A 20,806-nucleotide genomic window follows, 5' to 3' on the forward strand; every position below is an offset into this window, starting at 1 on the left:
AGTTTTGATGAGGTCCAGGAGCTTTCTGTCATAGACTTCCATGTAACCAAACTTTAACGCACTGAAAGTGAGTAAAGACATCCTTGAAATGGTCCATGTCTCTCCAGTGGTTCAGCATTAAATGATATAAAGAGGCGAGGATACTTTTTGTTTGCAAACAAACTTCAACAGTTTCCTGACTTGTGTTAGTTCCAACACACGTGTATGAAATTTAGTGACATCTAGCGGTGAGGTTGCTGTAGGGCTCCCCTTCAAATCACTACTACAGCTGGCACATATTTAAGGGGTCCTCAAGTTTTCGAGATAGTGTAGTGACAGAACACACTCTGTAGAACAGTCTGTATGTTCAGGGCTACTGTAGAAACAACAGGATTCCATGTAAGGGGACCTGCGGTGTATTTAGATAGAAATAGCTCATTCACAGGTAAGAAAAACACAAAGCTTCATTACGTAAGATCTTTATACACCTCAAAAAACATAGTTATGTATATTATATTGCATTTCTGTCAATAGATCCTCAAAGGAACAACAAACAGCACCTTTAAGGCTCAGGGAGTGAATTCAGAAATGACAAAGAAAGATTTTCAGCAGTCTCTTTTTTTATGATGCTGAGATGCAGAGGTGGATAGAGGACATACAAAATTGTTGTGCTAGAAAATGCAGTCACACACACTTATGTGTGCACCTTGTGTTTCATGAAAATACCAAAATGCTGAAAGTGCCTCTTTAAAACGATTATTTGAGCTCATTTCAGTATTAAAGATATGAAACATTTTCAGAACATTATAATAGTGTGTGGTGTCTTTATTTGACATGCTCACAGGCTTTAAACTGGGCTCCGTAAACTGCGGTCTGACAAAGCAGTTTAGTTGAATTCCCTGTTGTCAGCTGGCTCTTTGTTTACTTTAGTTTTTCTGTAATATTGAAAACGTGCGGTCGTCCCTCCACTTATTTGGTTCCAGTGTTCAGTTGAAGTAAATATAGTGCACTACTATCGCTTGAGACCAGGATGCTGCACTCTCCCATGCTCGATCACTTAGGATATCTGGTTACACACCCACATCATAACCATGTATGTTCATCTTGCAAAGGAAACAAGGGTAAGATTCGTAACTGACTGAAGCCGACCCAAAGATCACAGCACTACACCTGGAGGCCACGGCCCTGGAGAAAACCATCAGTGACTGGAACACATCAGATGTATGATTTGTGTCACCAAATAAAACCGGAAAAAAATGAGAACATCAGTTTTATGGAAGTCTAACAGAGTAGCACTTCATGAAGGATTCTGTTTAAAAAGACTTTTATTGGCAGTGGAAAATATGTTTCAGTATTTTATTGAAATGTATGCAATAAATAATACTGTGATAAAAATAGTTGATAAGTAGTTAGACTGTACATTATTTCTATTACAGGACCAGGAGATTTAAATAAAAGACGATAAAAAAGATCGTAACATGATTTCAATTATACATGTGACTAAAGAATACACAATTACAAACAACGCAAAACTGGGATATGATTCCAGTCTGTGTCTGATATTCAAATATGATCTTTCCTACATGAAGGGTGCTGCATACAACAAAAGGGCCAAAAAGTTGAAGAAAAACAAATCAAGTAGGATACAAATATAAGGCTTCATTACAGATTCATTTAGCTGAAGAATCGAAGAGAAAACAGTTTGTGCTGCGGTCAGAGGAAGATTGGTCCACCTAACAATACATGTCTCTTCATACACACCTGTACTGCAGCACTAAGGAATGGATCAGGAGTTTCAGTCTGACATCGATGTTTGGAGAAAGATAGCCCTCATACATTATGGCTTATCCAAGGGTTTCTTTTTGGTATCACAGGTAATCATGAAAATGCCACGAGTTAACAAAACAGCTTCATATATATATATATATATATGTACCAACTCTGACATTCACAGTATACCCATGACTCAGGCCACTTGTGGGGAAAGTCCATATAGAAAGGTTGAGTATGTCTTTTTAGCCTGACGGGGTTAAAACCACTAAATTAGACGCCTTCAGTCGTACAGTTTAAAAACTCGGGACATGTGATGCATTAAAAGAGATCAAGAAGACTTGAACTGGGTTAAGAAACAGGATTTAAGAGGTGACAAAAGAAAAGCAAAACTTGAAATGAATGAAATGTCCTTGTGGCATACATAAATAGAAGAATAATCTCAAATATATACTCTTGGGTTTAAGTTTTGACCGATGATGGCATTACAGATCTTCTGTGAGAGGGAATCATCTGAAGTGTTGACCACTGAAGTTCTGTCCTGACGAGAGCCCGTTCTCTTAAGGCCTCACCTATACAGGTAATGCACATACACTGAGAGGAAACATCAAACCGTTAAAATAAAAGACACATCCAACGCAAAATGACCAGAAAGATACACATGCAAAACACATGATTATGTACACCAGCACAGTGTCTTAAAGGAATAGTTCATCCAAAATGTTGATGCTCTAAAAACACAAACCTGTCATGTTAAAATGTTGATATTTTCAGCGTATTTACCATAAATCGTCCTCTCTGCATGACCTCACTATGTCTCGTGACTTATATGATGTTTGGTGTTTGTCTTCAGATGGTAGGTTTGTGTGAGAGAACTCCTAATTTTGATATATGTGGCAAAACAGAAACTAAAACACAACACATTTGTACTACATTCAAGTAGCAGCACATAAATCACTTCTTGTTGGTTCATAAGCATCTCAAATCTATCAAGTTCTCGTTGCATCCGCACCTCTGCTGTTCCAATAAGAGTTTAGCGCCCAGCCCGTCCGCCCCCACCAATATTTTGGATGTGGATCGATACGGACCTTTTTAATGGATCAGGTATCAAATTGATGGGACCGATCTTGTCCATTAGCCACATATTTTACTCAGCTTTAAAAAGGACTATCTATTAAGAAACCACAAATGTTCTATATTTCAAGTCTTTCTTACGCTGTCATTGGATAGCTTTATGTGAGAAACAAACCAATATAGCATTATATCCTGTGTGGAGGACGAGCCTGACCACTTTAATGCCTCTGTGCAATTCACACTTCTTATACGCTAATAGTTTTGAGCAGTAAACAGAGATGGAGAGTTCTAGATTTACTCAAGTATCTGTACTTCGAGACCTCACTACATTATATTAAAGGCCTGCTTTTACTCCAGTACATTTCATAAATAGCTTTTTACAAGTACTTAAGGATCCAGTGAAATCAAAATGAAAGTTTTTTTTTCTGTTTATTAAGAATGAGTGAGCCTCAAGGACGTCAATAAACTGACATGCTCCCGAGTGCTGACAAAATCCCCTTTCAGAAGATCTAGGCCTTCAAAACTGACAGTCTGGCATGTGAGCTCCAAAAAATCTAGAAATTCCATGACATCACACTACACTTCATCCAATCAGATCTGCTTTAGAATCCAGAGTCCCACCCCCTTCACTATGAGAGATGCGGAAGTGGCGTCTCATATCAGATACTTGTTGTCACATTTATAATGTCCTTCAAGGTGAATGACACATAATGCACTAGATGGGAGACGGGAGATTATCCAGACAGTGTGGACATTTACATTAAAGTCTTCATTTCACATCAGTGTCACGCGAGCAGTCGTACGTGAGTTTTGTCTGGTTCAGAGACATTATAGCACAGACGTGATCAAATCCGTAGGTCATGCTCACAAATCAGCTGAGAGAACAAATCGTATCTGACCCGTTTCAAGTCTACACTATGGAAGAGATGGAACATCACAGTCTTGAAGAGTAGAGAAGACAAACATCAGTGTCACTCATCAACATGAATAACAAACTCAAAGGACACATGACTGCTCTCACTGATCTTCATGTTCTTTCAATAGACTTTTTCATCACTGTGGTTATCAGGCAGACTGTGTGCCCTAAACAAAACGCTATTGGTTATTTGAAAAGGGGACGTGGTCACTTGCGCTCTCAGCATGTTTCAGTTGAAATGACGTCAACATATCAAATAATACTGCGCGTACAAAGGCATTACAGTGCGGCTTTAAGTACTTTACTTTTAAAAGTAAAAATGTTTCGGTAAAAGAAAGTGGTGGATTTAAATTAACTCATTATCATTAAAATGTTAAAACAACAACATTCATTTATGAAATGTAGTGGATTAAAAAGTAGGATATATTCTTTATTTTGTTTTGAGGTAAAAACAGTAATGAAGTGCAGATATATGGAAATGTATGAAAGTAAAAATGTGCACATGTGAGAAATAAAACAATAAAATATGATGAGGAAAAAACAGTGCTAGTATGGGATGAGTGTTGGGTGATACTCAGAGATCAGAGCGAGTGTGAGGAAAGCGTGATGTAGAATCATCCCCAGAGCCGCTGCTGTTATTAGAAGAGTTCTGCACCCGCCGCGCTGCTGTTGAGATACACTTACACCAACTCACAGTGTCTGACCGTCTAACACACATAAGCATCACAAACATGCATCCAACAGGAGAATGTTTGATGAAGAAGAATGAAAATATGCAGATGTGCATCTGTTACTAATCCACATGTGGGATAAAGTGAGGGTGTGACCCGATGATGAGATTTTTTTTGGATGAAATATTCCTTTAGACGCTGGAAAAAGGCCACGCTTGTATTAGGGTTGTTAAAAATGAATTCAAAAAGACAGTCAATTCTTTACCTTCCTCAAAGTTCCACATCTGATCCAGCATCAGTGAGTGTGTTCACATGCACAGTCTTACTCAGATTATGTTTAATAAACTGATATATGTAAACTCATGTAAATACGTAAAACAGTTTTCTTTTATTGGGGAAAGGTCATTAACGGCGTAAGCAAAACCCGCTCGGCAGAGGACGTTTTTTGCCCATTACTGTGATTTGGCGCTGCATGTGAACACCTTTACTGGTTATGTGCGCATGTCTGACAGCGCAATAGTAAAAGTCCAAAACGGAAGTAACAGTGAAATAACACATTAAAGTCTGTTCTGGAATCATGCAGTTGATGTAGAAATGTCAAAATGAAGACCTATTGTTGCGTATGCAGGTTCTGCGGACATGAGAAGAGATCAAATAATACAGCTTCTGACTGTTTTCCAGTAGGGATGCAACAACACAGCTCACCCATGGTTCAATAAGAACCTCGGAGGATTTGCACATCATAGAATTTCAAATAACGTAATGTAAAACTTGTGATTGCAGTAATGGAAGTAAAGGTGCAGTGCGTGTAACACTGAGAACACCAGTGCTCGATGAGAAAGGCCAAAGATAATACATGAAAAAGGTGCGTCACTGCAAATGCAATCAATTTCAAGAAATGTAACACTAAATAGCTGCCTGGAGGCGCTCTTGCTATGACGTAAATATCTGTCTGAAAGGCCGGCGAGTAGTATGACTTTCAATAAACTGACTTTGTCATGGGGCTGTAGAGGCTCTTTCTTCGCGGGGTCACGAGCATGCTGCCTTCGCATGCAGTTCATAAATACATTCTTGATGTGACAAATTCTGAGATTCTCACTTTAGTACAACGAGCATACAATAAAGCCAGCCCGCCTCTCTCAACAGCACATGCTTCTCATGTTGGAGGCAGTCTCGCTTCACCATCCAACCACCACTCGCTATTAAATATTACTCATGGGGATGCGTTAATCTATCTCAGGATACAGACAGACACGGACCGAGACAGTTCACAGTGTTATTGAGAGCACGGAAATAATTGAAACGCAGAACCTAAAACCACATTTCACTTACACATATTGAACCATGGAGGTCGCACCGAACGTTATATTGAGTATTTTGGCATCCCTACTAAACGGACTACCAGCGGTGACGTCACTGCGCAAGAGAAACCCGGCAAGTCAAAAACTTCCATGTAAACGCTGTTTTATGCGTTGCCGCTTTATTACTGTGCATGTTAACATGTGACAACAGGTTTTCTTTTTAAGCGGACTTTTGGTAGATTTCCGTTTATGTTGTGCATGTACACACACTCAATGAGAGAGTTTTGAGGCCAAACTTTTGCTTTTTAGCCTACATTTCATTTGTATATCATAACGTCAGATATTTATGCTCCTTTAAAGCCTAACATGATGTTTGTGAATGAGAAAGGTTCTATGAAGGAGGCTTAATGCAGAAATGAGACTCACCTCACAGATATTAACAGGAGTAGGTTCTGACCGCAGCAGAGTCCATCCGCTGAACTCCACTAACACTCCCTACACCCCCCCACACATACATTAGTCACGCAATAAACATGACATCACATGCTGCAGAAACACACCACAGCCACACAATCTGGTCACAAGCACGTGAGTTCAGACACTCTAACACAGGTGTGTATGGACTTTGAGCCTACCATCAAGTTGTGGTTTCTTTGCCAGCAGGGCAGTGGATGGGGGTCCGCCACCGGTCACCCTGAAGCTGGCAGGCAGTGTGTCAGCAGAGCCCACACTCATTCCACGCACGTCCTTGGGCCGGAACTTCTTTCTCCAGGAGGGTGCACGCCGGAAATTATCATCATCATCCTGCCGTAAGGGAAAAGAAACACATCTGTTGAGTGATTTTTATCATGGCTGTTCCGGTATCACAGACCTTCTCTTCAACTGGAAGACCTAAGCCTGCATCATGATGCTGTTTCCATCACACTTCACTGTCGAGACGGGACTCGACAGGTGTTGAGCAGTGCCTGGTGCTCTTCAGACATGATGCATGAAACTGAGATTCATCAGACCAGAGAATCTTGTTTCTGACAGTTTAAAGGATTCGTTGAAGTGTTTTTGCAGATGTCTTCACTGAGGAGAGTCTTGAGTCTGCCATGATGAAGCACAGATTAGTGGAGTGATGCAGTGATTTTGGTCCTTTTTTAAGTTTCTCTCGACTGATGTACGGACTGAACATTTAAATATGCTTGATTTTCTAATCAAGACATGTAGAAGAATAGAAACATCACAATGACATGCTGGCTCCAGTGAATATCTACATGTGGTACATTAATAAATCTAGTCTTTTTACTTTTGTTTTGCATGCACTACAAAGCACACAGCTGCAGGTGTGGCGAGCCTCCAGGTAACATGTCAAACAAAATGCAAAGCAGACTGTGACTTCACTGCTTTCACATGTCACCAATCAAACCACAAACGAGCCGTACCCAAACCAGTACGGTTCCCTTTTGGGGGCTATTAGGGGGGTCACTTGGACTGTTCACATATATACGCTGAACTGCGCTGAGAGAGTTTGGGGGGCTAAACAAACTAGGTGTGAAAACACCCTTAGTCACCGCTCTAACCAAGACCCTTCTCCATCAATGAATCTGAACAGTGTATCGGCTCAAGTAAGAGATCTGGTTGTTCAAAACTTCTATTGATGTTTAATAGAGTTAAATTGAACACATGATTCTGTGACCCTTCAATGCAGCAGCTTTACATTTGTAGTCTTGATATCATCCTGTCTCGGAGCTCTACTAATAGTTTTTTGGACCTCATGGCTTGGTTATTGCTCTGAGATGAATTTCAGCGGTAAGACCTCTTATTAAGAGGTTTGTGCCGCTCCAAATCATACTTATACAATTGAATTATCCACAGGTGAACTCCACTGAAAGTGTACTAATATCAACAAGCAAGAATAGAATGCTTCCAAGTCAGTGGGTTAGTGGGTTAAACCACTGAACTGGTAAATCAAAAGGTTGCTGGTTTGATCCCAGCAGCCACCACCAGTGTGTCCTTGAGAGAGACGCTTTACTCCATGTTGCTCCAGAGGGATTGTCCCTGTACTAAGTGCACTGTAAGTCGCTTTGGATAAAAGCGTCTGCCAAATGACTAAATGTAAATTTAAATGTAAGTCAAATTTCACAGAAAAGGGGATGAATTCTTATGCAATTTGATTATTTTATTTGTTTATTTTTGGAGTATAGATTCATGTAAAACATGTCATATACAGTAGTTTAACATAAGGGACCAAGACAACAAAATGCGAAAAAACTGAAGGGGGGTGAATACTTTTAATAGGCACTGTATGTCTGTGTACCGTACACATTCATTTTGAATGTATAAAAACATACATATGCATGCAAAATAATAAACTTTTATATACATTTACAATTATTGGTAAATATAATGCATTTATGTCTTTGATTTTATAAATACAAAATGAATCAGCATAGCACACAGACATATGTAAATGCAAACTTTTATTCTGGATGCGATTAATCATTTGACAGCCGTACTGTAAGGCTCAGAAAACAAAACTTCCTCTTATGCTTTTATTAAAGCAAGCAGTTGCCTGTTTTGAGCTAAGGGCACATTAATCATTTGAACATTTTGGCTATTTACAGATAAATGACAATAACAGGTTTATTTTCTGCTCTATTTAACTGAAGTATTCAGGAGGGTGACTTGTTTCAAGTGTTTCGAGGGTGCTCATTTCCGAGGGACACTCTCTCTTCAAACTAAAGCGTGTGGGAACACGAGCATATTTAACACTTTGGCCAAAACCGACAACTAGTGTCCAAACAGAAGGTCAGTTGACACACTCACCTCCTCTAGTTTTCTTTCAGTTCCTGCAGCCAGCAGGTTACCGTACTCCCGCTCAAGTACTGCCCGAGCCTGAGAACACACCACAGGCAAAAGTAAAGAGATCAGAATGGACACGATCACTGGATGGATCACTCACAGGTGTGTGTACTACCTGTGTGCACTGTGTAGGTATCTGCAGAAGCAGAGCCAAGGCGTTGTGGTCAAAGGAGTCATCTAAGGCAATAAGAGCTCCGTGGACACCACTCTCCTTAAGGTTTCCAGCATACTCCTTCAGCCCCATAGACTGCACCCAAGCAATGACACGCTCGTTCGTCCACACCAGCACATCTGCCATGACAGAACCATATCAGCACTTCCGTTACTTCCATTTGAAGCTCCTTATTGGGCTCTAGTCGAGCATCCCATTGCTTTCCACATAGACTTTACCTCGAAGGCTATATTAACAGCCTCTGACCCATTATATTAGTGGATGATCAGCGCTTTGTGTCTTTTCTCTCCCGATGAGATCAGCGCTCACTCTTCATTGTGTTTATGCACGTCCAGGTCCTCATCATGAGTTTACTGTGGAGGCTTTAGGTAAACTGTGTGTGTAAGAGTTTTTCTGAGTAAAGGTGTTATCTCTCCTACACTAGATCTCCCATAAAAAGGACCACAGTTAATAGCTTGCAGCACCTGAGCAAAATGATTATGAAACGTCACATCCTAAAAATATCAATGGCGACTAGAAAGACAATGAAGAAGCATTGTGGTAACGGACCATTTAAAATATTGTTTGTTTCTCAATGTAAAAATGAACTGATTGTACGAAATGTTGAAAATGGTTGTATAATATATTTGTTTATTCATTGATACATTTTGTATCGTAAATGTACTTTGCATATGCATCTAAGATTGGTAACTGGAGCTCATGAACATTTGCATTGAAATTGTTCTTTTCAGGTACCGTTGGTTCAGGTTGGCGCTTGGAGGGTTAAGTGCTAAGCATATAGTCTTTTGCATTAAATGTCTTTACATTTGAAGAAGCTAGATAAATCTGAAGTGTGAGTGAGGCTAGTGTGAAAATAATAAGCAAGCATGGCTTTGTTCATGGTTTGTATATGCACCTTTCTCACTCACTTTTCTCTTTGTAATGACTAATATGGCCACCTGCTGGTTTGAGAAACTTGTTTACTCTCAAAGAGCCGCACAATCCTTCATGATAGTTGGCCATTGGCTCTAGTCTTAACATTTTGGCTCGGAGTCTACTTTCATAGGGATGTTTTCGAGTCTTGAGTTTCGAGTTTTTACAACTTCACTTTTTGGGTCATAAAATAAAATTGATTTCAAAAACATGTTTTTTAATACTTATATTTAGCCAAATAAAACACATAAAAAATATTCCTTATTTTTGTGTATATTCTGGTGTTACGCTAAAGAAATCTATATAATGTAATGAAATGGTTTGAATCTTTTGTGACCTTACATGAATTCATTGAGATGACCAATTCATCTTTTTACTTTTCACCAGTTGAACAAACATGAAAAAAACAGAAAGATGCTTGCTTACCTTTGACTTCAATCTGTGACTCATCACGTCTGAGTTCCAGTTCTTTTCTGTCGTAGTTGAGTCGTCTTAAACACATGACACCACACTGAAAGCTGCTCCTATAGGCCAGAAACATAAACATCAGCCCACCTTTATAGCTCTTGTTGCTGAGTGAGTGTTGTGATGAAGTAAACCAAAAATGCACACGTGTCCAATTCAACTGTTACCACTGATTTTCCATCCAGGAGTATATCCCTTATTTTCAAAAACTCATCAGATCTACACCAATCACAAAAATGAACCATTTTGGATCCCAAACAGGGAATTTCGTCGAAAGGTGACAAGTTTGCATTCCTTTCTACCGGGTTGTCAAACTCAATTCCTGGAGGGCCGCAGCTCACAGTTTACCTCCAACCTGATTTAAACACACCTGATTCAGCCAATCAAGGTCTTCAGGATTACTAGAAACCTCCAAGCAGGTGTGGATTGGAACTAAACTCTGTTGGACATCACTTTGACACCCAGCGTATGGATTTTCACACACGCACAATAAGAACTTGAATTGATGGACAATGAACGGTGTGTGATATGACTTCACATGTGGTTAGATTAACAATAAACTGACTGACCTGTGGAAACTATCCACCATTTTCAGCTGAGTGCGGAGATCTTTCTTCGTCAGATGATCCAGCATACGAGCATCAACCAGCGACTCCATGAAGTAACTGCGGTACTGAGGTAAACCGAGACTCGGCAGCCAGTCGTTACCGATCCACTCGTGATTCATGTCACCATAGGCTAGAGTCTGATCTCAAACACAACAACACACACACATTCAGTGGAAACAATGACACAGCAAAGAAGATAAGTATTCAATTAGCAAAACCAAACAAAAGCAATATAATGAGAACAGTCCTCCTGTCGGGAGCATCTGTCATCATGACACTACACAAGACAACATTGCTACACAAAGATGTAGTGTGTAAGATGTTCAGACCTGGGCCCAGCTGCCCTCCTCGTCCTCCTGGTGTTAGCAGGTTAGCATGTGAAGTGAAAGATCTTTTGTCATTTATTAGTCGTAACATGCACCACTATTAAATCCAACAAACTACACTACAGCTGACAAACAATCGTGGACAAACACATCATTGTTTATAAAGGCTGATATCCCCCCAAAAAACAAACAAGCTTAACATTTCACCACAAACATTAATGTTTGCTCTCTAGAGAACCCAGCTAGCACACGTACATCTGCTAAAGATCTGGAAAACATCTGGAGTGTAAAAACATCTGCTGAACATCTTAGAAAGAGCTGTTTTACATCCATTCTCCTTCATACACATCTCACAGATGTCTTCTAGAGGTTTATAAGGTCCCGTTTTCACTGCCAGTTAAATGAGACCCAATTCCAATTGTTTCCTCCGATGTGACACAGATGGGATATGACCCACCATAATGTAAACAGGAAAAAAACGCATTCATTGGGATATTTCGAGATCAGTTACAGGCCTCATTCATATGTGGAAATAAATCAGATATGTGTCAATGTGACTGTCATGTAAACAGGCAGATCAGATTTACTGAGGCATTGTGTCTGTACATAATTAAAACGGCAACAATTTGGTACTTGTCCACAGTTTTAAGATGCCTGATCAGGAGGAAGAACGTGTGGATGCGGTTAAATCACAGACCTTAAACAATTTGATTAAACAATCAGAGCATATGCGTAGGCTGCAATGATGGCTCTTTTACTCCTCCACCGCCCCTCAAAATCAATTTAATGTTTGGTGAACTTGTCATATATCGCATAGCTAACATCAAGCACATTTTGCATGCGTCCATCATGGCTCGAGAGTATTCTTGGCTCAATAACCCACGTTCATGCATGCACGTAAATCAGATATGTGTCACAATTTAAAGTACGTGTAAACGGACGGTCAAAAAAATTGGATATAGGCAACAAATCAGAATTGAGCATCAAGACCTGCAGTGTAAACCGGGCCTATGACAGCAGACATCTACAAGATGTGTTGCAGATGAGCAGACTGTGTATTGCAGAAATAAATGCAGCGGTCAAACAGACCTAAGCCAGACGGAGTGCACTATGAGGGAATGCACCAGACCGTACACATACACATACATACTAAATAACAAAATCACACTTTGTATGACAAAAATGAAGCCAATTTTTCATTGGCTTCATCGACACCTGCAGCTGGATTCACAAAACATAGGATTGTTCTTAAGATAACATATTGGAAGTTCTTAAAAACAAGTGGGATTCTCAAACATTTCTTAAGAAGTTCTTAAATATTGTCTTAAGAATAAATGATATAAGCTTTGTCAACTTGTGTGGTAACTATATACATTCATCTAGCTTTATTTGTGTAAAAAGTGTCTTATATATTCTTAAATATATATTAGCATGTGACGTGTTACACAGCATTTACTATTGCATGTTAGCTAAAATGTAAGCAAGCGTTACAAAATTGGATCTACTATAATACTTTTTGTGTGATTCTACGCAATAGCATTTGTGACTCTCTCCGTTTCAAGTCGCTTTGTCTCAGAATAAATGTAAAAGCTAAAGAAATGAAAGCTAAAGTAAGGGAGCTAGGCCTTATTATTATAATAACGAACATCAAAATGATCATTCTGGCTCGATTCAACACACATCACATGTGAAATAACAAAATACATGCAAGTTCAGAAATAAGTACACACAAGTACAAAAGTACACAGAACAAATGAAGAGTCTGATAAGAGTGCTTATATCTCATTGGCTGCTGCATTGTACATCAACGGCACCACCATCACAGTCCTGACAAACAAGTGACGTCCACCATTCTCAAAGCGATTACACTGATTCACTATTTATGTGGGGTACAGAAATGCTTCGTCTCTGGTTAGACTTGAGAAGTGATTCATAGATATTAAGACTTTATATTTCACAACTTTCTGTGCATGAAATGACTTGAATCCACGATGTGAATGTGGTAATTTTCTTCAGCTATGGCTTTAGATCTAGCACTCTGCAGGCTTCACACCAACACACAGATACAGTAGAGCCACAGGATGTCATTTATATGAATGATTAACCGACAAATAAGTCGGTTTGTAGCACAGAATACAGTGGTCACTCTTGTGAATAAGTGAAGTTCATTAAGGACTGAAATAAAGGACTGACTACTGTTTTCTGGTGCTGTGTGAAGGTATTTTAAACATCGCTCTCTGATGATGCCCACACAACACATCCACCGCATCTCCAGCGGCAGGAAGAAATCATCTCAACACCGTGAGAACTGCTCCACTGAAACTTTGAATATTAAAAAATAAATAGAAATCTTTCCTTGGCTATTATAACCTACTGCTCTTATCATCATTCTTGTTTAAAGGCTGTACTGCTACAAAAACCAATAATTGTCATTTCACCTCAGGTTAATACAGTAATGTGTCTCACATGAATCATTAATATGTTCAATAATTCAGACAAATAAAACTATAAAATGGGAGCTTTTTCATATTATCAGTGTTTCTCATGAATATTAATGACGTTATGTCAGGTTCCTTTCACACTGTCAACATCATTCTCACGCAGACTGTGTTTGTAAAATCCTAACACAGTGTCAAACATTCAAGAACTTCACTAGTGCATTTTCTTTTAAAAACACTTTTCCAAATGTTCTTAGTCCACGGACTCCACGCTCACCTTTTCCAAACTCTTCCCATCCACACCGAAACATCTGAAAACGTTTTGATCCATGAGTAAAACATAAGACAGGTGTCATTTCTGTCAGCCCTTCGTTTACGTTCTGCCTTATTATGCCGTGGAAATGTGGAGTAATGACAGTTTCTTTTTCTGGACGGACAATGAGGTGACACTGAAATTATCTCACGCTCCGCTGCAATAACTGTGAGAAATTAAATATTACATTTCCTAGAATGAGATCTAAAGTATACATCAACCGACATGAATGCTATCAAACAGGAGAGCAGCCGAAACAACTGCGTCACATGATGAAAAATGCTTTTTTAAACCCCTCAGTATTCAGTTTTGAATTCATTTTCTGATATCACTGAAGCACACTTACATGAACAGAACAGAACAGATCTGAGCAGAGGCTCAGCATATTTAAACCTTGTGTAGTAGCAAGAGCTTCCGAGTTGATTTTTGACTAATAATGTAACTGTACTCCACATAGATCATAAACCACTGAAACATGTTGAGTAATGTAAAGGTTGTTGTGCAGGACTAATATGGCGGTGATGTTGATGTATCGCAGCAGAAGAACCAAAGCGCTCAACACACAGTTTATTTGTGTCTGTGAGACAAGAGTTCTGAGACGGGCTGAACAGTGACTGACCGTGACTGGTGTGGCGCTCAAACTCTCCATCTCCTCATGTGTGACCCAGACATTTCCAGAAGACTATCAGCACACGTGTGAGTGATGACATTAACATGTGCATGTTAAGAGAGGAGAAGACTTTGTTATTTAGCAGCAAGAATATTAGAAATATTAGATGGTCAAACCCATGCCATCAGCTGTTAGTGAGTGAGAGAGTGAAAGAGAGACAGAGAGAGAGAGAGAGAGAATGAGTGAGAGAGTAAAACTGAAGCCCTGTGAAATGTGTTGTGTTGTGTGTGTCTGTGAATGAGCGATGTTCTGAAGGGTGCAAAGGTCTTCTCAAGACAAAGGCATAAACCCTACAGCAGATGTGTTTGATGTGTATGCTCACAGCGTGTGGGTTTATTGTGTTCTGTTAGACGACTGTGTATTTCAGAAGATCTTTGGTACCGTTCTAGAGGTAGGTGGAGCTGAAGGGCTGGTGAGAGACATGATCTCCTGAATAGCCAGACGTAGTTTGAGGCGGTGTAGAGGGTTGCTGATGCCTATCTCTCGCTGGATCTCTGTGTCAGACAGGGCAGACATGATGGCACCACTCTTCACATTGGCACGGCAGGCCGCCACATACCACGCAGGCATTCCCACCCAAAGCTGTCCAGGGAAAAAAACAGGATGACTGATCAAGAAGCTTTTGAGACAACATTATTACTTTTTATTATCTGAAGAACCTTTAATTTCTTTATGGAACCAAAGGATCTTCTATGACATCAAAGAACCTTTTGAAGCACCTTTTTTAAGTTCAAGTTCAATTTTATTTATATAGCACATTTGAAAACAACCATGGTTTACCATATTTACTTTTTTAAATTACAGTAACTAATGACTGCGTAACTAGTGACACCAAACACTGGTCAGAACAAGGGCTGTCCACTTTCAAACGCATGAGATTCAGTTTTTTAAATAAACATGTTAAAAATATGTAATTCAGATAACGCAGCATCCCCTTGTTTTGTCATCATTTGTCTAGTGTTACATCATATAATAACACTCTTCATGTGAAGCCTCAATGTTCAGTATAGATAGACAGCTTTTAACTGAGGGACGCAGTACAACTTGACAGCAGTCCCGTCTGGTTTTCACGGTCACTGGCTAAAGGCTGCGTCACTGAATCTCTGTCAGACAGCACATCACAGCAGCATTAACTTCTCTTTCATAAATATAACCACACAAGATTGTGACAGAAAGCCCATTTTGTCCAGAATTTTCATTAGCACAGACTAAAACCTGTAAAATAAACTCCTGAAAGAGCGTCAGATCTGTGTAGAGCGGCAGCGCTCTTAAACCTGCTGCTGTGAGTCCTGTGACTAATGTTCATCAAAGAACAAAAGTAAACAGGAAATCAATTTGTTTTGTAGCTTTAGTTCTGTATTTAATTTAGCATTATAGACCATAAAGTGTTTGAGAACTTCATTCAATTTCTGTGTATTTCCTAGCTGAGAGCTCTCAATCAAACAGTACTTCAATGTTGAATGGCTTTAATGAATGTTCAAATACATAAAAATAATCAATTTAATAGAGACATCAGTTGCAGTACTCATATCAGAATGTTGTCTTTCATTCATAAAATGATGTTATTTCTACGTTCATTTATTTAGAGATTAAATGTGAAATTAGATTGTAAAAGTATATTTTAAAACATTCATGGTATGTGTGAATAATGTTTTTAATCTACTGAGAGCACTAATCTGAACACAAGTTTGTTGTAAAACAGAATGTTAAAAACAATCATTGGAAAAAAGAAATCAAAACTGTAACCATTGGCATGTCGCGCAAGTCAACAGATTCTTCTGATAGATTCAGTATTTGTGTGTAAAACTAAAACAATGACGCTGACCTGATGTTTCATCCACCAGTAATGTGGCTCCAAATGTTTCAGTGAAAATTGTCATTTTGACATCATTTACCCTGTAAATATTCAACCATGTTTCCATAATTTAGTATATTTTGCACCCAAAAAAAAGAATAATCAAAATAAAAAGTTGAGTTGACGGGGAATGACCAGACTGTATTTGATGAATCCATTGAAAATATATGTGTAATCTCATTAGACAGGCCAGTAGCTGTGTTTTCATCAAACTCACGCACACGCACTCACACGCACAAACACACACGCACTCACACAAAACTTACCTCGAGCCACACAACAACAGTGGGTCCATCCCATTGAGCAAAGGGCAAACCCTGCCGACAAGCCTCCTCCAGTAACTCATGCCTGAAATAACATGAAAGCCTCATTCTAGTGTATAAAACAACATCCTTCAACAACCCCCTCCTAACACAACATGCTTCTGTATAGAAAACAAAGCAGTCATTAAACAAGTTTCAAATAGACAAGATAAAAAGGTCAAAGGCAGTTTTAAAACGTAGTGTTAGCCAATAAACAGGCTTGAATCAGTTCATAGACTCGATGGGAAACTCGACCGGACAATGTTCAGCTCTGCAGCTGATTTTTAACACCCTACTGTCAATCAAATAAACCCTTTTATAGTCACATATCAACAAGTTTTGTTCAAATTGGACGGGGCCCACAGAGGGAATTTCAGTGGACTGGATTAAACCTCCAAATATGAGGATTTCATCTATGCACATTTCATACAGGTGGCCTTCTGTATCTGTGGTTAAACATTATAAAACTGTCCCGATTAAGAGTCTTCCCAGTGAATCTTGTCAGAGGAGGTTAGTAGAATTCAAACAAACGTGCTTCACCACATTCATGCTGGACACACTTTGAACACACTTACCCGGATTTGGGGCTAAAAAGGACACAAAGGGGTGAAATGAAAAAAGGGAAAAAACACAGAATGAGATGACAGAAGACTGCTGAAATTAATGAGACATTAAATGTGTTTGATATGTTTTGTGGTTTAAAACACAACAGCGGCATGACATTTAACTGGACCTTCCACAAACAGTAATACACCCATCACTTCACATTTGAAGAAACAGCTCGTTATTAACTCAACCTTAAAAATCTGTTAAATGGTTTTGAAGGTGTGTTTATTAAAACATATAATAATAATAATAATATATTTTTTTTAGTGGTGGGCATAGATTAATTTTTTTAATCTAGATTAAAATGGCTCATTTGAATTCTGCCGAAGGCATTCAGAATGTGTGCTACCCAAATAATGACTAAAAGTAAGTCTTTGAGAACGGGTGTCTAAAGCCAGGTGGCGCATTAGACCAGGGGCTCATCTCCTGTTTCCAAAATGCATCACAAACTGCTTGAGAAAGCTGTTCTACTATGATAATTGGTGATGAAAATTAAATTATGTTCAATAAAATGAACTTGTGACTCCTGAGATAGGCGCAGGCTCCCCGTGACCCGAGGTAGTTCGGATAAGCGGTAGAAAATGGATGGATGGAAAATGAACTTGTGTTTACTTCCGCATTAGCTAAGGGATTCTTTGCGTTTAGGTGGTACTTGAGACTGGAAGAGCTCCTACAGTACATTTACATTTAGTCATTTAGCAGACGCTTTTATCCAAAGCGACTTACAAAGAGTGAGGGAGCAACAAGCAATATGTCATACAGGAGCCATAATACATTAGATCTCAATACAAAGTTACTGATTTTAACTAAAGCTAGACCACTACCTGTTGAGAGAAAGTGTTTTTTTTAAACCAATTCCGCATTGCACAAGGTGCAAACAACCTTAGTCTTGTCGATGTTTCTATTGGGAAGCTTCTTAAAAATTAATGTTCCCTGAAGCAAACCCGGCGGCTTCATAGCTGCATCCATGTTAGCACGTCACGTTTGATGCGGTAATTTCACAGTAACGTTATGTTGTGTTCAGACCAAACGCGAATGGCGTGTCAAGCGCGAGTGATTTATATGTTAATGCAAAGAGCCAATAGACCTACTTGCTGCGCGAATCGCGCGAATGAAGCCCTGCTTATGAGATGATGAGGCGGCTTCTGCTTCCGCTTCCGCGAATGACGCGAATCACGCGAGTTTAAAAATCTCGTTCTCGCTCCGTACAGTGCAGTTAAGCTGGTATACATCCGCGCTAAAATATCAAGGTGAAAGACATCATAGCTTGCGTAGTATAGACTAGGGCTGCACGATATATCGAAAAATTATCGTTCTCGCGATAATAGTATATGCGATATACGTATCGCAGAGAGTTGCGATAAGTGTAATTTATTGTGCCAAGCATCTGTGTGTTGCATGCGTAGGTTGTCCAAATTTGACCAATCAGATGGGGCTTGCCGCTTTACTATCTTTATACCCGCCTCCAAGTAGTTAAGGTGCTATATGCTATTGGCTAGAGGGTCGAAAGGTGAACCTAGCGGCTCAGAGCATAGAGTGGAAAATAAATATGGCAGGAGTAAGGTTAGATACAAGCGAGGAAAATGACATCAGCGAAGAACTTGTGCCTAAAAAGAAATGCACGTCTGAAATATGGCAGTATTTTGGCTTCAAGAGAGAAGACGTGTCACAAATGCAGGTACTGTGTAAGTCGTGCCGAAAAACTGTGGTTACGTCGAGAGGAAATACAACTAATCTCCACAGTCATCTGGAACACAACCACAGGGAGCTATTTGAAGACTTTCGAAAGTGTAAGGCAATATCCACCAAAACTGCTAACGAAAAGCCAAGTAACAATAAGGGAGCCGTACAGACAACCATCGATCAAAGTTTTACAAATTCAACGTCTTACGGGAAAACGTCGAAACGCCACAAGGAATTAACGGATGCTGTCACACGCTTTTTAGCTAAAGACATGATGCCTGTTAACACTGTGAGCAAAGAAGGCTTTGTGGGTCTAATTAACAAATTAGACCGAAGATATCAGCTGCCATCGAGAAATTATTTTTCTCATGTCGCAATTCCACAGATTTACGACACCTGTGTGAAGACAGTGAGCTCCGAGCTGCGCCAATTGGATTTCTACGCTAGCACCACTGACCTGTGGTCCAGTCGTACCACTGAGCCCTACATGAGCTACACCGTTCACTTTCTTACTCAAGACTTTGAATTAAAAACACGCTGTCTGGGTGTTGTGTATTTCCCCGAATCCCACACCAGTGAAAACATAGCCCATGGGCTGCGGGATGTTTTAGCCAGCTGGAACTTAAAAGAGGAAAATCAAGTGTCCATTACAACCGACAACGGCGCTAATGTGGTGAAAGCTACCGAACTTAATAATTGGGTCAGACTACAATGCTTTGGACACCGCTTGCATCTGGCCATCGGTGAGTGTTTATATTTGCAATAATAAAATTAAAACGGAAAAAAACGGTAGTTGTTTGTATAGTTAGTAAAGTGTCCCAGGGAACACACATACTGACATTTTTTTTTAACCTGAATGCAATGTAAGTCGCTTTGGATAAAAGCGTCTGCTAAATGCATAAATATAAATATAGTTGCATGTAGACTAGACATGATTTTTAGATTAGAGGAATATCTATTACCTGTTTATTTTAGTATGATTATTACTTATATAAATTATAAACAAAATAGCATTTCTCTGGGGGAATGTTATATCGCAAGAAATATCGTTATCGCAATATTCAAAAACGTTATCGCATATCGCATATTTTCCCAATATCGTGCAGCCCTAGTATAGACCCAGCTCCCAACCCAACTTTGAGAATAGATTAACGGCGACAATTTTTTTAACGCGCGATAATAGTCTCACTGCGTTAACGCCGTTAACGCCGTTAACGGCCCACCACTAATTTTTTTACATAATATACATCATTTTAGTTTGCTGCATGGTGAAAGAGAAATAGATGCAGATGCATTCAAGTGTAAATGCCCTCCAAAACCATTTCAAGTCAGATTAAAATCTGAACATACAAACCACTTGACAAAACTGGACAATTCGTCGCCTAAGAATTATACAGTTCAATCGAAAAGGTTTGTCAAAACTCAGCTTTTCGTTATTTTAAAACATTTTTTTTTTAAGGAAACTAAATCACTTTATAATCTGGTTCTAAGAGCCAATCAGCACTTTGACCACACACAAGAGGACACAAACAGGATCAGCTGTGACAGTGGGAAACATTTCAACCCAAATGTTTAAAAGAAAACCTCAAGATCAATATTTTGTTGAGGATTACATTTTTCGTAAATCATAGAAAAACAACACTAGCCACTAGCCAGCAGTGCTAACTTAAGTTTCCTAATCACTATTTTAACATACACAGTCATTACGCTATTAGAATAAAGTAATAAGCCCCACAAAGCAGTGGGTTACAGTGCAGCTTCGGGGCATAGTTAAAAAAACCCTTAGCTGTTATAAAATGTACCAGTAACCCACTGCTTCGCCAAGTTTATTGCTTTAAACGGTCACATCATGTGCGCAGCAAGGCCAAGCAACATAGACTGTCAACAGGCTCCAGATT

The 20,806-nt window shown here is 39.4% G+C and overlaps 2 protein-coding genes across 12 annotated transcripts in view; one reads left to right on the forward strand and one right to left on the reverse strand.

The window, feature by feature from the left end:
* Nucleotides 1-1,286: 1,286 nt before the first annotated feature.
* The window catches only part of ppfia1 (PTPRF interacting protein alpha 1), a 57,150-nt gene continuing 37,630 nt past the window's right edge, over nucleotides 1,287-20,806 (reverse strand). For 3 of the 11 annotated variants that reach the window (XM_056766643.1, XM_056766647.1, XM_056766642.1), the window contains 12 exons: nucleotides 17,195-17,206; nucleotides 16,584-16,665; nucleotides 14,844-15,044; nucleotides 14,412-14,474; nucleotides 11,045-11,071; nucleotides 10,677-10,852; nucleotides 10,069-10,166; nucleotides 8,674-8,849; nucleotides 8,523-8,591; nucleotides 6,347-6,515; nucleotides 6,138-6,206; nucleotides 1,287-2,343 (listed from right to left, as the gene is read on the reverse strand). In XM_056766643.1, the coding sequence (XP_056622621.1) occupies nucleotides 6,148-6,206; nucleotides 6,347-6,515; nucleotides 8,523-8,591; nucleotides 8,674-8,849; nucleotides 10,069-10,166; nucleotides 10,677-10,852; nucleotides 11,045-11,071; nucleotides 14,412-14,474; nucleotides 14,844-15,044; nucleotides 16,584-16,665; nucleotides 17,195-17,206 (1,132 nt within the window). In that variant the 3' untranslated portion in view covers nucleotides 1,287-2,343; nucleotides 6,138-6,147. Of the gene's footprint in view, nucleotides 2,344-6,137; nucleotides 6,207-6,346; nucleotides 6,516-8,522; nucleotides 8,592-8,673; nucleotides 8,850-8,948; nucleotides 9,104-10,068; nucleotides 10,167-10,676; nucleotides 10,853-11,044; nucleotides 11,072-14,411; nucleotides 14,475-14,843; nucleotides 15,045-16,583; nucleotides 16,666-17,194; nucleotides 17,207-20,806 lie in introns of those variants that run through there. The other 8 variants (XM_056766645.1, XM_056766644.1, XM_056766652.1 and 5 more) reach the window with 6 other exon arrangements.
* Nucleotides 17,216-20,533, forward strand: LOC130435802 (E3 SUMO-protein ligase ZBED1-like). Its single transcript, XM_056766653.1, has one exon. The coding sequence runs from the start codon at nucleotides 18,775-18,777 to the stop codon at nucleotides 19,672-19,674; it is 900 nt and encodes a 299-aa protein (XP_056622631.1). The 5' UTR covers nucleotides 17,216-18,774; the 3' UTR covers nucleotides 19,675-20,533.

Source organism: Triplophysa dalaica, chromosome 14 (genome assembly GCF_015846415.1).
Source record: "Triplophysa dalaica isolate WHDGS20190420 chromosome 14, ASM1584641v1, whole genome shotgun sequence".
Taxonomy (NCBI): domain Eukaryota; kingdom Metazoa; phylum Chordata; class Actinopteri; order Cypriniformes; family Nemacheilidae; genus Triplophysa; species Triplophysa dalaica.